The sequence below is a fragment of the Hyposmocoma kahamanoa genome, unplaced genomic scaffold (assembly GCF_003589595.1).
Source record: "Hyposmocoma kahamanoa isolate Upper Pololo Valley unplaced genomic scaffold, ASM358959v1 95, whole genome shotgun sequence".
Lineage (NCBI taxonomy): Eukaryota > Metazoa > Arthropoda > Insecta > Lepidoptera > Cosmopterigidae > Hyposmocoma > Hyposmocoma kahamanoa.
The window spans coordinates 1,417,497-1,432,806 of NW_020654972.1; the positions used below are offsets into that span (position 1 = coordinate 1,417,497).

Genomic DNA, 15,310 nt, shown 5'->3' on the forward strand with positions numbered 1-15,310 from the left:
AACCTTCATGGCTCTCTGTTCGACTTCCGCGTATTATTGCCTCGGTTTTTCGTAAACAACACGAACAAAACATCGCGAAAATTCAATGCAGCGGGTGGAAAATCTCTGTTGTGACGCGTGAAAAACGGAGGGATCGTGTGAGGGGCGTATAAGAGCATACATCGAGTGGGCAGGATGGAGGAGAAGGCGGAGAGCGAGCAAAGCTTCAGCGGGGAGAGCAGCAGCTCGTCGGGCAGCTCCAGCGGCAGCACCGAGGGCGAGGATGAGGCTATGGAGATGGTGCGTGTCCTCGGCCACACCATCGAACTTCCGCAAGAGCTCTGCGAGGATTACGGCGTATTCAGGGAATTCTTCTCCATGAGAACTTGGGAGGAGATAGAAGACGACCATAAGGACAGTCTCAAGCAGCTCTTGCCGAAATTCCCTGAAAATGATGAGGAGGAGAAGGAAAAAACTATCAAAATGTTATTTAATTGTGAACCTTTTAACTTTACATCTCCTTTAGATGATTTCTTTAATAATTTGAGGCAAGGAAACTTTAGACCAGACATAGCAAAGATGAGAAAGTTCCTTAAGAAAGCTAGAGCAAAGCAGCAGAGGCATAGGGTGAGTGTTACAGAGTTCTAAATTCATAAACATTAATTATACATCATATTTATATAAAGCCATCATATTAATATCAGATTTATATAAAGCACATACTTATTTTTGCTTACAGATTAAGTCATACTATGCAAAGTTATTGCCAGAACTGTTGATATCAAGGGAGCGCTTATTAGCAGCTGCCAAAGCCTGCCCTCCAGGACCCATACCTCGCATACCACTGCTGCCTCCAAAGCCTACTGCTAAGAGCAAATACAAGCCATTGTATCTTAGAGTAAAACAGAGGTATTTTGAGGAGCTGTCAGCAATCAGAAGTGAGGTGGGAGGAGAGGAATCTGAGGATGAAAACTACCCTGAAGGTCCTCCTGAGGTTACTAATAAGAGAAAAAAACAGTTAACTGCTGGCCAGGTAATTTTGTTCATCTTGAACAAAGTATGTTTTTTATCTAAGCTAACAAGTTGATTAGTAGCTGTAGTGTTCACTATATCATGAAAAGTTAATTCATGTAGTTGGTCTTTGTGTTCCTAAACAAACAATCTGATAAGATACTAAAATTGTAAACACACAGAGCTTTTCTAGATCAATAATAGTATTCAACACAGTGAAAGACAAGCTGATCATATTGCATGGAAGTGTAAAAATACTGTTTGTTATTTCTCCTTTTATAAATATTTATAATCTTAATTGCCTACTGCTGGAAGAAAAAGTTCAAAATTATGTTGGTTCTGAAAGCTTTTTGAATTATTGTATTATGTTTTTTGTGTATTGTGCCATCCGAAGTCAAATTATGATTACCAGGTGCCTCAAATAAAGCAACAAATTATATTTATGTACCTAAAATTAAATTAATTTTTTCAGAGTACGGACGGTAATGTGTCTGGGACACTAGGTGGGTCTGAAGCATCCCAACCTAACTCTCTGGATTGTTTGAAAAATGTCTTGGCTGCTCACAGAGCTAGGAGACAATACAGAGAGGTAATTCCACTATCTAAGTTACATTGAGTTCTTCTTACCAGTTCCTTTGCCATATTCCTTTTATTTTTAAATTATCAGTGTGACTTTTTTATGAACTAAAGGATATGTGAGCTAGTATTAAATTATTATATATTGTGCATTTCTTAACATATTTTTTTGCAAAAGATATACTCCGAATTTGTTTTACTATTGCAGAATCACCCTGAATTAAACACGACAGGAATAACCTTAGAAGATATAAAACAAAGGGTAACAGTAGTTAATGGAGCTAAAAAACTTATGTTTGGTGGCCAGAAGATAGATACACCTATACAGAGGATGAAAAGAGGTCCAAAAAAAGAGAAACATATTAAATCTGATGGCAAAAGCATTAGAAAAAAGGATGATATACATGACAGTATTGAGAATAAGCCTCTTTTGCCAAACATTAAAATAAAATGTGAACAAGAAGAATCAGATTCGGAAAGCTCTTCATTTGTGGACCCTGTAGCCAGCCCTAGGCAATCTAAGAAGCTGTTTGATCACATGGATATTAAACAGGAAGTTGTTGATATTAAATATCCTAATATGACTAAGTTAGTGTTAATTTTGTTCATTTTCTAAATTGGACACTGTTCCAATTATGAATTTCTTTAATGTATTTGCATAGTCGAAAAATATTTACTGTCAATTTATGTTTTGTTATATCTGATGCAATTAAGTATATAACCAGAAATAGAGACAAAAGGTCATTTAATTTGTTTGAAAACTATTCTGCCATATCATTACTGTGATAACTGCGCTCCGATTGGCTAGCCCGAGTTCGAAACAATTGATGGGTGTCGTCAATGGGCGTCGTCAACTGTTTCACTTCAAATCGACCAGTTCACTTGAGCTTTGCTATAATGGACGAAAATTGCAAAATTACATATTTAATATTTAATTACCGATGAAATGTGATTCCATTTGTTTTGTAATTAGATGTTTTGCTGTTTTTCCCACACCACCGAATAGAACAGCACGGCATTGTTAGAGATATTATCTTTATTACAATAAATACAAAATATTATTTGGAATATATGGAGACGTACGCACAGGTCAGTAGTTGGCCTGTCTATATTTCAGTGCAAACGGGAGTTGATATTTATAAGAGCTGTATCGCTAATGTGTTACCAGGAATATATGGCCCTTATTTCGTCTCAATTTCAGGTTATATACTCAATGATCTGATGTTATGATAGAACTAAAATGTGACGAATTTTCTTTTTTCTGTTTTAGTATGAACTGCAATGATGCTAACTTAGAAAGTATTATAAAACAAGAACCTCCAGACCCGTCTATGCTGATGCAAGGATCCAAGATCATGCAGCATGTGCCTATCAAGTTGGAAGACCTGGATGGAATTGGTAATTTATGAAACATTTTATAAGACCTATTTATGTAACTACAATTAGTGTTAATTTTGGTGTATTTATACTATGAATTCAGAACATGAAAACAAATAAATAAATGCCAAGTTAAGCATGCTTAATATGTAAAACAGATGTTTTACTAAGTAAATGTGAAAATATTCGCCTGAGGGCCGATATACTTAGTAGTTCCAAACATACATGTCGAAAAGTCACTAAGATATCATATAAATAAAACACCATCGCAAGATTTGTTATGTTATATATCTTCTCATGCTTGTTCTTAACAACTTAAATAGCTGCTTTAATTTTTGAAAAAAAATTAATTTTCAGACATGATGGCTTTACCTGTAGAAATAGCGGACGATTCAGGCGAGGTTGTGGTAAACACGTCAAACGAGCTGGAAGACGCTATAGACCCGGACGAATCATTAACAGAAACTACCCATGCAAATTTCTTGTCTCTGGTGCGAGCGCTGTTCCCTGCGCGTGCGGCGCACAGGGCGTCGAAACAGCAGCTTCATGCGAGGTGCGCCGCGGTCATGAGGTCGCCTATTGCACCGCTTAACACGTGGTATAGCTGTGAGTGATATTATTTTACAACTTTATATAGTTTCATGTCTGTTTAAATAACTTTTTTTTATAATATCAAGTGTGAAATGGTCCTTGCATTCAACTGCACTATTTTTTTTTATTATAATAAGTGATGAGACAAACAAGTCGTGCGTGTAATGGTAAACGACACGCCTGTCTATAACAGTTGCAGTGCCACTCGGAGCTTTAAATCTGAGGGGCATTGCCCTGAGACTTAATTTGACAAGTCCCATGTGCCTGTAATTTCACCAGCACCCTTACCTTTCAAAACCGGAACGCAGCAATGGTTACATTACTGCTCGGCTGCAGAAATAGGTGATATGGTAGTACTTCCCTGGACGACCTCTTTCTCAAGGAGCTCTGCTGCTACTAAAACTATGTATGTGGTGAGTAAGCTTTAATGCTTTCTATTTCAGTTACTTCAAAACATTTATCATATGTCATAATTTTTCCAGTGGCAGATGATTGGTGTGCAGAACTAGACAGCGCTCTGGCTTTCTTAGCAGGCGAGCGAGGGCCACACCCGGACGACTACGTGCCATATTTACAGTTTATGCCAGAAACACAGGTTGGTAATTAATGTGAATTTTTTTTAAACCGGATATATTTCAAATGTTGATAAAAGAAGTAAACAGCGCGAATTGCTTTTAATGTTATTTAGCCTCAGAACTTACAATTGGTTAGTGTCCGAACCAGTAACAAAGAGGTCTGCACAATTTCTGTAGTTTTGTAAAGTGAGTGACTCTTAAAATGTAAACTATTATCAAATAAAGCAAACATAATATTTAAAAAACATAATATTTCTTCTGTAGCAGTTAAGAAGTAATATAAAAAAAAAAATCCGCCTGTAGGGGATTTCCACAATATTAAATACTTGTATATAGGCTGCAACATAAAGATATTTTGGTATATAAAAATGATCATGGCACTGAACAGCAAATATGTTAATGTGTATAAATATACCTGTGCTTGTGACAGATGTACCAGTGGATCGGCGCGGGGCGTGATTGCGACGCACTGTTAGGGCGACTATGTGAACGTTGGCTGCGTGCCGTCTCTCCGCCACCGCCCGCCACAGAGCCACCACCGCCCAAGTCAGTTCACTACAACACAGTAATACTTCGTAGCAAATTGTGTGCACCGTCCTAAGTGGATACTGCGAGTGCACTTCAATCAAACGAAATGTCTTGCTACTGTATATATGTATATTAACTAAACAAGCTGAATGGTATAGACAAACATCTATGAGCATACATTAGCTTATGTATGTGGTCGTGGGTTTGTAAGCTTCCCATTAAATAAGTGACTTTTAAAATTGCACTGGTTCAAAAACTCGTTAATTTCTATATGAAAGGTTCAAACTCAATGCAATTTAGGAAATGAGACATTTTTTTTCGGATTTAAGTCAGTGAGCCGTGACCATGGGACCAGTAAAGGGCTAGAAATGTTGGTTTTTTTTGAAAAAACAAATATACGTTATTTAGATCAGAAAAAAATAGTTTCATTTCCTATGTTTAACAATTGCGAAAACTTAAGAACTTTCTGCATTTTTTATACATTCGAACGCTCTATAGATTTGGCAAAACCATAGACAACATTAAGAATTACCTATGTTATAAATTACACCCAATTATATTATTTGAATGAATGAATAAAATTATTTCTATTGTATTCTTTATTTCACATAAAATCATAGTGGCAACACAAAATAGTAACTTACGTACTATAACACCAATGCTTAAGTATAAAAATAGTAAGATAATGTGCAACAAGTGGCCTTATTGCTAAGTAGTAATTTCTTCTAACAACCAGATGATAAAAATTTGGGATATGCAAAAGGAGTGCAACCAAATATATTCATAAATACATTACATATTAAGAACTAATAAAAACATTACAATATATTATTTGAATGAACATCAAACTACTAAATACTTAACAGGCCTGCCGTGTGGACCGGGTCTCGTAACTTATACAGGTCCTTTAGATTTAGTTCAGTGTGTTCAATAGAGGCCATTGTTCTATAGATATCCGACGTCATGGGTGATGCGTCCGCCAACGAGCGCCGAAATAGCAGAGTTTCGCATTCAAGAAAGAAAGAGATTTGCTTCAGCTGCCAAACCCTTTACATATGTACAGCACGGGTGAGTTTTCGCTGTTTTTGGTTACTTAATTATAACGCATAATAATAACGCACACACTCAACATAGCCCCGCACTAGGGAAACCCTGTGTCACGGGTGCCATGGACACACATAGACAACCACAAATTACACCCAAACTCACGAGAGAAATAAATGTAGGCCATACAAATATTTTCTCCCGGCCCAGGAATCGAACCTGGGACCTCTGCGTGGCAGTCCGGCATGGTAGCCGTTCGGCCACAGAGGCAGTTAATAAATAAATAATAATAAATTGTAGAACTTTCAAAGTTATTTAACAGTGACTGTAGATTCGATTTATTAGGATGCCTTGAATTTGTCTACTTGCAATTGTATTCGATTTAAGAAATAAAAATTGCATCCTAACCTCACCAGATTTATCATGAATATTAAATCTTAAATTTGCATTTGAATATTTGCGTACTTTTAGTGTGTTCAATCTCAATGTATTACATGTAAATTTATTTATGATAAAAGATGTTCTGCATAACAATAAAGTACAATACACAGCACAATTAGGAAATTCCCTGTACTCTGATTTTATTAACTCTAGGGTATTAGAATACGTATAGTAGTAGAGCTTATGAAATAGGTCGTCCAGGGAAGTATTGCCAACTTACCTATTTCTGCCGCCAAGCAGTAATGTGAGCATTACTGCGTTCCGGTTTTGAAGATTAGGGGTGCTGGTGAAATTACAGGCATTTGAGACTTGTCAACATGTATATCTCGGGTCACGGTGCCGCTCCGGTATTTGCAGTTCAAAGCTCTAAGTGGCACTGCAACTGTTATTAACAGGCGTGTCGCTTACCACCAGGCCCACGCCTTGTTCGTCCCGTGACTTGGATTATAAAAAAATTCCTCACCAGAACGAATTGAGAAAAATTTGTTTTTTAATTAGGCCTGCCGGACATCGAACTCTGAACCTCATCTAAACGTCCACAGTGCTAACTGCTGGACTACTTAACTTGTCGATTAACTACTTAACTGGTCGACTAAATGAATGTACTGGTAATTTTAAATAATTATTATAATAACAGTTGTGTGTCGAAAGAGTATTCTGCTGAAAGTTAAGAGTAGTGTTTTGTAAATGGAATGAATGATTGAAATATTTAGGACATTAAACTATTTTTCCGGATTTAAATGGCGTATATTTGTTTTTTCCAAAACAACGTTTCGGGCCCAGGTCCCATAGTCACGGTTGACTGAGGAGGTACAGTCATCAACCAGTTATGTATAATATTAATGCAAGACACCCTATTTTATCACTATATATAAAACCTAAGAACTAGATTGAAATATTCTTTATTGCACATTAAAATTCCAATGACAACATAGAACAGTAATGTAAGTATCACAGAGTAAGCCAATGTACAACAGGCGGCTTTATTGCTAATTAGCAATTTCATCCAGCCATTGAGCTACTATTCAACTGCCATTGGAACTAGAGTTTAGCGGAATACAAATGGTATCATAATTGCAATGTAATATCAGTGGAGTACCAATGGAATTACAATGAGCAGTGGTATAAGAAAATGATCGGAACTGGTTCCGCCAGATACCGGTCAGTGGTGGGCCCCGTTCCCCGCTGCGGCGCGGGCGGCGCGGCGCTGGGCGGCGCGGGCGCACTGGTCGCCGACCGCCCGAGGCACGCCAGCTACCTCGCGCTCGTCAGAGACGCTGTCGCCAGGCTGCCCAACGGGGAGGGATCTAGGCATGATGTGGTCATGCTACTCAAGTAATTTTATTATACAAACGATAGACACAATTGTCCCACTTAAGAGTACATACTACGCACGTAACATACATAATAAGGTACGCAGAGGATGCGGACCTCCTTGTTGCTACGGTCCTGACATACCTCCTCTCATGTAACTATTAACATTAATTCAGGTTTTAATTTTTTTAAATGCGGTAGCACCTGAACAGCATCAATGCCCCCAATTGCTTCCGAGGCCCCTACCGCCCTAGGACTCTTCAGCGCCCATTGGGGGGGGGGCGGTAGGGACCACTTTGGGAAACTATGTCGTAGATGATAACAAACTCTTTTCGTATTAGTCGCAAAGTGTAAAAGCGACAGCTCTTCTCCTTGTATCGTGTCATATAACATATGTTTGGTGCATAGTTTCTTAACAATTTATTACGAGAAGTTTTATCATCAGCGAAATATGTTTAAAATTAAACAATATCGTTCTATGTTACGTTTACTAGGATGTCACAATGGATAACGCCTACTTCAGACCAATCGTTATTGAGCGCTGTGTCGACTGCGCTGGACAGATTGCATTCGGCAAAACGCGATCCCATCGTCAAATACGACCAGAGATCAGCTGTTTGGACATATCTCCATAGGCACAGGTAAGTTTATTATGTCGCATTTTCTACTACCATCGGCTAAATCGTGGATTTTGTATTATGTGGGTTTATCAAAAATACACACTCAATTTTATGGGTTTACATCAATGTTACATACCTACCTTTTTGGTACCAAAAACACAGGCGCACACGCCGTAGCGATTTCTTGTAGTGTACACTCACAATGTTTCTGTTTACTTGAAGGAGCGAAGAAGACTGGATAAAGGCAAGCGGCGGTCGCAGCCGTGGCGGTAAGACGGCAGCCGTTGCCGCGCCTCTGCCGGCTGCGGCGTCGCCGGCGCCTGCGGCTGCGCTGCCCCCGCCCCCCGCACCTGTCAGGCTGTCACCGCTCACGTCGCCTCACGCCGTGAGTAATGTCGTACACACATCGAACCTAATAAAAACTTGATTAGCGTACTTGATTACATATTCTTTTTTCTTTATGTATTTCATGATCCTTAGATTTAAGTACTTCGACGAAATGTTACAGATAATAAACATAGAAAGTAATATAATTTTTTTTTTAAATTTGCTCACCTTTTTTCTGTAGTATGTTTTTGGTGCAATAAATAATATAATGTGAAAACATAATATACTGTTATACATGACATAGAACATGAAATTATAAATCGTCTAATGTAAATAACTTATCCATGAATAATGTAAGTTATGCCCGTTTGGGTTGAAGAGCATGATGTGTAGATGGGCATCCATAGGCGTGTTTGCCAGGCTACTTCTAGTATTTCAAGTATAATAGGTACTATATTTGAAATTCGTGTCTACAGATGGAAATGGATGTAGCCAGCATAGAAGAGATAGTTGACAACGGATCCGACACTGATGTCGACGTCGATGACAGTAGTTCCCCGACGGCTGTGCCGCACTTATCCTCCGCACAGCTTCTGATGCAAGCGACGCAAGCGCAGGGCAAGCAACCTTCACTACAACACAGCAGGCCTAAAGGAAAACTCGTCGCAGTCACACCTCCTAAATCCAAAACTACTAAACAATCGATCCAAACCAAACCGACACAGAAACAAGCGAATCTTATGGCTCAAGCGGCCAAGCAGGCCAATCTTGTCACTCAAGTGATGAAACAAAACGCAGTTCAAACTGTTAAGCAGGTTCCAGCTAAATCGGCGCCTATTCCTCAGCCGAAACCGACAACGTCGGGAGTGCAACAAACGAAAGCGAACACCCCACCACCGAAACAAACTCTAATAAGTCAAGCCGCGAAACAGGCAGCGTTGATGGCTCAGTCCGCTAAACAAGCTAGCGTCATAGCGCAGTTGACGAAACAAACACTACCAAAAGCTAATATGATTCAAACAAAGCAGGTGAATGTGGTAAAACAGCCTAGCCAATCTCCGAAACAACTTACCCAGACCACAGCTGTTAAACCGACCCTTACCCAGCCAGTTAATCAGCCTCCAGTTGTAAAACAAACTACGCCTCAGCCAGCACCGAAGCAGGAACCGCCGAAGGTTGCTCAAATACAAAAACCTTTGCCGACAACTGTTCCAACGCCCACCAAATCGCCCCTCATAAAACAGAGGCCTTTACAAAAGCAGCCTGAAACGTCACAAGTTTCGGTAGGTTTCTATTAAGTAAAGTTTAACTTTTGGTATGAATTTTAGTGTGATATTTAACTGACTAACATTGTTTAGGTACCAATGCCTAACATACTGAGTCAACAAACCGTCCAACCGGCAGCAATGCAACCTGCTGCAGTTATCGCCGCTCAAAACCAGGTTAAGGTAGGAAATAAAAAAATGTTAAGGTAGGATAAACGTATTGCAAATGCACATCTACACCCTTTCATTCCTATTCAAAAATCCTTTCATTCACTAACCTTTCATTTTATTAACTTTACAGGTATTCCTCAGAAAGGAACAAATTTTACTGATAATTTTGAATAGGACATGCTCTTGTCTATGTGTAATTTGATGTTGTATATAACGTGCTTCTGCTTTGTACTTATTAAACTGTGCTTACGAACAATATAACTTATAAAAGCCATCTGTGTGACATTTACTAGAACAAACTTCAGCAGATAATCGGGAATAATTAATGACATTTACCGCATTTGGAAGATTTATCCTAATTGTTTTATACATAGGCAATATTTTGTGTACAGGTGGCGCAAGGTCCTCGATCACTATTGATTAGACCTCCTGTAGCACAGGTCACTGTCGCTGCGGCATCAACCCCTACTCCACAGGTTAGTTTACATTAAATGCATCCGCGATTTTATGGACTAAAACGATAAAAACTGACAGGTCAATGTAAGTTGATTGATGCCCGTGTTAGACCACTCGATGAAAACTAATTATTCTTATTTAAACGGTTCACATTGAAAAAAAAGCAAAACCATTCGAATGAATCGGACAACACTAAAATGGCTAAACGGGTTCACTAATAGCGCCTAACAAAGTTCAGCATTATGTCACACCCTATTTTCAGAACGCATTCTGGAACTTCAAAAATTAAAACAGAATTAATTTGTACATGTAACGTTGAACAACGTCAGACTGATTTTCAAGTGCAACTGTTAAGGAGACGAGAATTCTAGCCGTCATATTTACACCAAACATTTCCATTAATAGCTATCGCGAGATCGTGATTTATGTCAACAGCCATCGCGAGCTCGCGCTGAGGTTGTTATAGTAAAATAAAATAATATAGTAAATTACGTGGTCAATACATTTTAAAAATCCAACTGCAGGGCAAGTTGCAATTATTTGCAGAAAAGTAATATTTTGTTTTAAATCTTAAATCACACGTTTCCCACAATCTCGCAATTGATATTAACACGTGTTTTCCTTGCAGAGTTTGCTACGTACACAACGTGTACGTAGCAATACGGGTCAATATTACATTAACAAATATTTCAATTCTCGTGTCGCACAAGATGCGTTAAGAGACAATTTGCCATATATAAATTTCAACTCCCGACTCGTTTCGTTAGTGAAAAAGCACTTTTAGATTTAGTGTGACTGCCAGTAAGCTGTATAATATCGAGGTAATTCGAAAAGGTTTAAGCACTAATGACTGGTTCTCAGACGACGGCAGTCGGGCCGCGGCGCGGCGTAGTGCGAGTGTTAAGTCCCGCGGCACCCTCTGCGGGCAAGTCACTAATCTCGCCTCGAGCACTTATGCAACAAAACATGCCCACCGCCAAAAAGCGCACTATGATTGTGGATACGCCCACTGTCACTACTGTAGCACAGGTATTTTTCAAACTCGTTTCATTTTCATTTTGGAAATTCATAAGGTTATTTAAACTTTTATTGTTCCATACTCATTGTTTTGTGAATGAACGCTCTTGTACAGAACGCCGGTAGTACAACTACTGTAGTAAGCAGCTTGCCGACGTCAGTGACATCATCAGTAGCCACGCGTACAGTGCAGCTTGCGGGCGGTAGAACCGTCCAGTTGGCCGCCAACCAAACTGTCCACCTGCCTGGCGGACAAGCCGTGCAACTGTCATCTGGACATACGCTACAACTATCATCGCTGCAACTCCCGACGCATAGTGTCAGATTACCTAGTGGCCAGACTGTTCAATTAGCCTCGTCTCAAGCCATACGTGCCGTGTCAAATGCAACAGTGAAAACATCCAGTCCCCGCACGCAACCCTCCTCTCCCACAGTCAAAGCGGTTCAATCTGGTTCCACAGTACAAATCCCAATATCAACAGTCCAACTCGCCGGTCAAACGGTACAAATCGCCGGGCAAACCGTACAACTTGCTGGTCAAAGTGTACAATTGACAGGTCACACGGTGAAATTACCTAGTGGTCAGACAGTTCAAGTGGCGAGTCAAAACATGCTATCGTCGCAAAGTGTGCAATTGCCAAGTGGGCAGACTGTTCAATTAACTAGTGGGAATGTGCAGACGGTTCAGTTGGGACAGAACGTGCAGGTGCCCAACGTGCAGTTGTCTGGCCAGACGGTACAGTTAGCGGGTGGGCAGACAGTGCAATTGCCAAGTGGGCAGACTTTGCAACTCGCAAGTGGACAAACTGTTCAACTATCGAGCGGACAGACGCTGCAGTTGGCTGGCGGACAGGCTGTGCAGCTTGCCAACCAGCAGGCAAAGGCTGTCCCCCAGACCATGCGGGCGCAATCATCGACAGAGAAGGCCGCGCAACCCCTGGTTGCCAAACTGCTCACTAATGCACAGGTACATGTAAACATATTGCATATATCTTACACGTACAAAGGTTGTACGTTCTAGTTTTTTTTCGCGTTATTTTAAACCGAAAGATCATTATTATGAATATTTTATAATATACGTAGTTAGTAGTTTACTGCCTCCATGGCCGAACGGTTACCATGCCGGACTGCCACGCAGAGGTCCCAGGTTCGATTCCCGGGCCGGTAGAAATATTTGTATGACCTACATTTATTTCTCTCGTGAGTTTGGGTCTTATTTGTGGTTGTCTATGTGTGTGTCCATGGCACCCGCGACACAGGGTTTCCCTAGTGCGGGGCTATGTTGAGTGTGTGCATTATTATTATTATTATTATTATTATAGTAGTCCTTCCAGCAACTATGTATGATAATTTTATGTATTCAAACCTGACTGTGGCAAGCAAGCCTATAAATTTGCAGTCAAAATAACGGCATATCTAATTGTTAGATGGTACTGTAATTTTAATGATAATAATATGTGTCAGATAACCACACCAATTGCCTGGTCGCAAACTAGGAAATTCCCTGTACTGTGCGTACCAGAGCATCGAAATTATGGGGCACTTCCCAGAACATCCAGACCAGAACCAATTTAGAAAAGGTCAGTTGCAAAACCGATTATAACGTGAATAGAACCCGGGATCTTCACATCCAGCGCCCACAATGTAAACCGTTAGGTCACTAAGGTCGTCAATATTGTTGCGCTATTTAAAAGTTCAAACTTAATCACGTAGCTTCATGCTTCTAGTTTAGAATTTTAGGTGGATAATTTGTTAGTAACGCTGATTGATGTGGCAGGGTCAGATGATTTCGTTGGAGGGTTCGACCGCAGCGGTGCGGCAGGTGGCAGGCGTACGTGTGGTGGCCCCTGCAGCTTCACGCGCCTCGAGACCGCTGTTGCTCGCCGCCGGCAAGCCGCTACACAACATCATACTGCAGGCGAGTGTGTCACGCTTTCATCAAATCACAATAAATTACTTCTCAAATATGATCGAAAATAACTGCATTACTGTCAAAAAAAAGAAACCACACAGTTTGTTATTTATGGAGTTTGCATGTGTTTATTTTTTATAATATCAAGTGACAGTACGAACAAGTCGTGCGCCTGATGGTAAGCTACACACATAACAGTTACAGTGCAACTCAGAGCTTTAAATCGCAAAGATCTGAGGGGCATTGCCACTGCGCCCGTCACCCTGAGACTTAAGTTGACAAGGCCCATGTGCCTGTAATTTCACCTGCACCCTTACCCTTCAAAACCGGAACACAGTAATGCTGACATTACTGTTTAGCGGCAGAAATAGGTAATGTGGCAGTACTACCCTTGACAAACTCTTTCACAAGGAGCTCTGCTGCTACTATCCGCGTAGTGTCCGCTGCTCTAAACTTTTAAATATATAAGAGCTATGTACATAGCGCTTTGTAACGTAGTCTGTTTACTAAAGAAAAACCGTCATACAGCATTCTATTATTTTGCATTTATTTGTGGTGCACGAATATAAATGCACCACATATTTTAAAAAAGGCGGTAAAATCTATGAAAATTCCTTTTTGTTATTATCCGGCAATCTTTCACTTTCCTGCCTCTACAATAAAGTAATAAAATTGCGTAGAAGGGGAACCTGCCACACACTATTCGATTCAGGGCACTATAAAGATTAATAAGTTTGCATTGTGTTTCAGCAAAGTGACGGCAGTGCTATCAGGGTTACCTCCAGTGGAGGTGCATCTACTTCTCAAACTATAGTTCTAAGTAACATAGGTAAGATAAGGAAAAATATTTTTAATTTCCTTGTGTGAAAAACAAGTTCATAGAAATCATTTTCGTCACACCCAGCGAAGTTACAAAATGTCAGAATTATTTCTCATAAATTGCACCTCAAGTCTATAGGATCATTGACCTCAAGTCATACACGTAGCGTTCCAATATGCAATTTAAAAGTAACAAGACTAATAATACCTGTGGTTCAGTAAACGTATGTAATAAATTATTACATACGTTTATTATTAATAATACATATTCTATTACTAAAATAAACGAAATGTATTTATTACAGGAGGCCAAGCAGTGACCACGACAAGTTCAGCACCGGTATTAAAACTGCAACAGGTACAAATTTATAATAACTTAATTCAATATTTAAAAAAAATGCACACTAACGGACAGACAGTGCATATTCACAAAGTTACGTGTGAATAAAATATAAACACTAAGTTATTTTTGATCTCTGGTAAGGGACACCACATTGAACCAAATTGTTTACCTTTAATATTTTTGTTTCGTATAATCTATGTTGATCAAAATATATTTACGTAAATTAATGTTATAGCAGAGATGTGCCAATTTATTATTCTACTACGAATACGGAATTTGTATTAATTAACACATTGCTCGTTACATTTTATAGGTGAATCCGTTACAACAAGTAAAACTCGCGCAGGGCATTAAGTTACAACAGGTGAATTTTATTATTGCACACCAACGCATGCTCGAACGTCACTAAAGCTACTTTGACGCTACACTAAGATAATTGAAATTATATGCATGAAGGTTTTATTACAGAAAAACTACATGAAACTTCACTTAGTCAGCAGAGAATGTGTTTTTCGGTATATAGTTGTATGTACATATCTTGATTTTATTATTGCAATGAGGAATAAACAGCGTGTCGTGTTCTTAATTAGGAACGCGTAGTAACTGTAGGTAAAGCTTGACACTCAATAAAGCCAACTCACATCAAAAGTTTTCTCGGAACTATTGGGGCAGGTTACATAGAGAGGTAATAATAATAATAGTAAATCCTTTAATTATATGAGACCTGTAAAGGACCGGAAACGTCGATTTGTTTGTTACAACAAATATGCGCTATTTAAATCCGATAAAATAGTATTTCCTATATGTAAGAATCGCGAAAATCTAAGGGCGCGTTCCCATTTATCGTTGAACGACTGTCGCGTCTAGCCTGTTCCCATATCACGACTATCTGTCGTGACTGTGTCGTGGACGTTTATTTTATCGTCGAACGACTGTCGTGTCTA

The 15,310-nt window shown here is 39.5% G+C and overlaps 1 protein-coding gene across 3 annotated transcripts in view; it reads left to right on the forward strand.

Moving 5' to 3' along the window:
* Positions 1–43: 43 nt before the first annotated feature.
* The window catches only part of LOC113238186 (nuclear factor related to kappa-B-binding protein), an 18,036-nt gene continuing 2,769 nt past the window's right edge, over positions 44–15,310 (forward strand). Inside the window, exons 1-21 of one of the 3 annotated variants that reach the window (XM_026474952.1) lie at positions 44–606; positions 719–1,012; positions 1,463–1,579; positions 1,775–2,154; positions 2,837–2,964; positions 3,301–3,549; positions 4,017–4,129; positions 4,540–4,655; positions 5,589–5,705; positions 7,278–7,457; positions 7,931–8,077; positions 8,279–8,441; positions 8,860–9,666; positions 9,742–9,831; positions 10,212–10,295; positions 11,137–11,304; positions 11,408–12,259; positions 13,070–13,210; positions 13,955–14,033; positions 14,329–14,381; positions 14,680–14,730. In XM_026474952.1, coding sequence (XP_026330737.1) covers positions 175–606; positions 719–1,012; positions 1,463–1,579; positions 1,775–2,154; positions 2,837–2,964; positions 3,301–3,549; positions 4,017–4,129; positions 4,540–4,655; positions 5,589–5,705; positions 7,278–7,457; positions 7,931–8,077; positions 8,279–8,441; positions 8,860–9,666; positions 9,742–9,831; positions 10,212–10,295; positions 11,137–11,304; positions 11,408–12,259; positions 13,070–13,210; positions 13,955–14,033; positions 14,329–14,381; positions 14,680–14,730 — 4,761 coding nt within the window. In that variant the 5' untranslated portion in view covers positions 44–174. The remainder of the gene's footprint in view (positions 607–718; positions 1,013–1,462; positions 1,580–1,774; positions 2,155–2,836; positions 2,965–3,300; positions 3,550–4,016; positions 4,130–4,539; positions 4,656–5,588; positions 5,706–7,277; positions 7,458–7,930; positions 8,078–8,278; positions 8,442–8,859; positions 9,667–9,741; positions 9,832–10,211; positions 10,296–11,136; positions 11,305–11,407; positions 12,260–13,069; positions 13,211–13,954; positions 14,034–14,328; positions 14,382–14,679; positions 14,731–15,310) is intronic. The other 2 variants (XM_026474953.1, XM_026474954.1) reach the window with 2 other exon arrangements.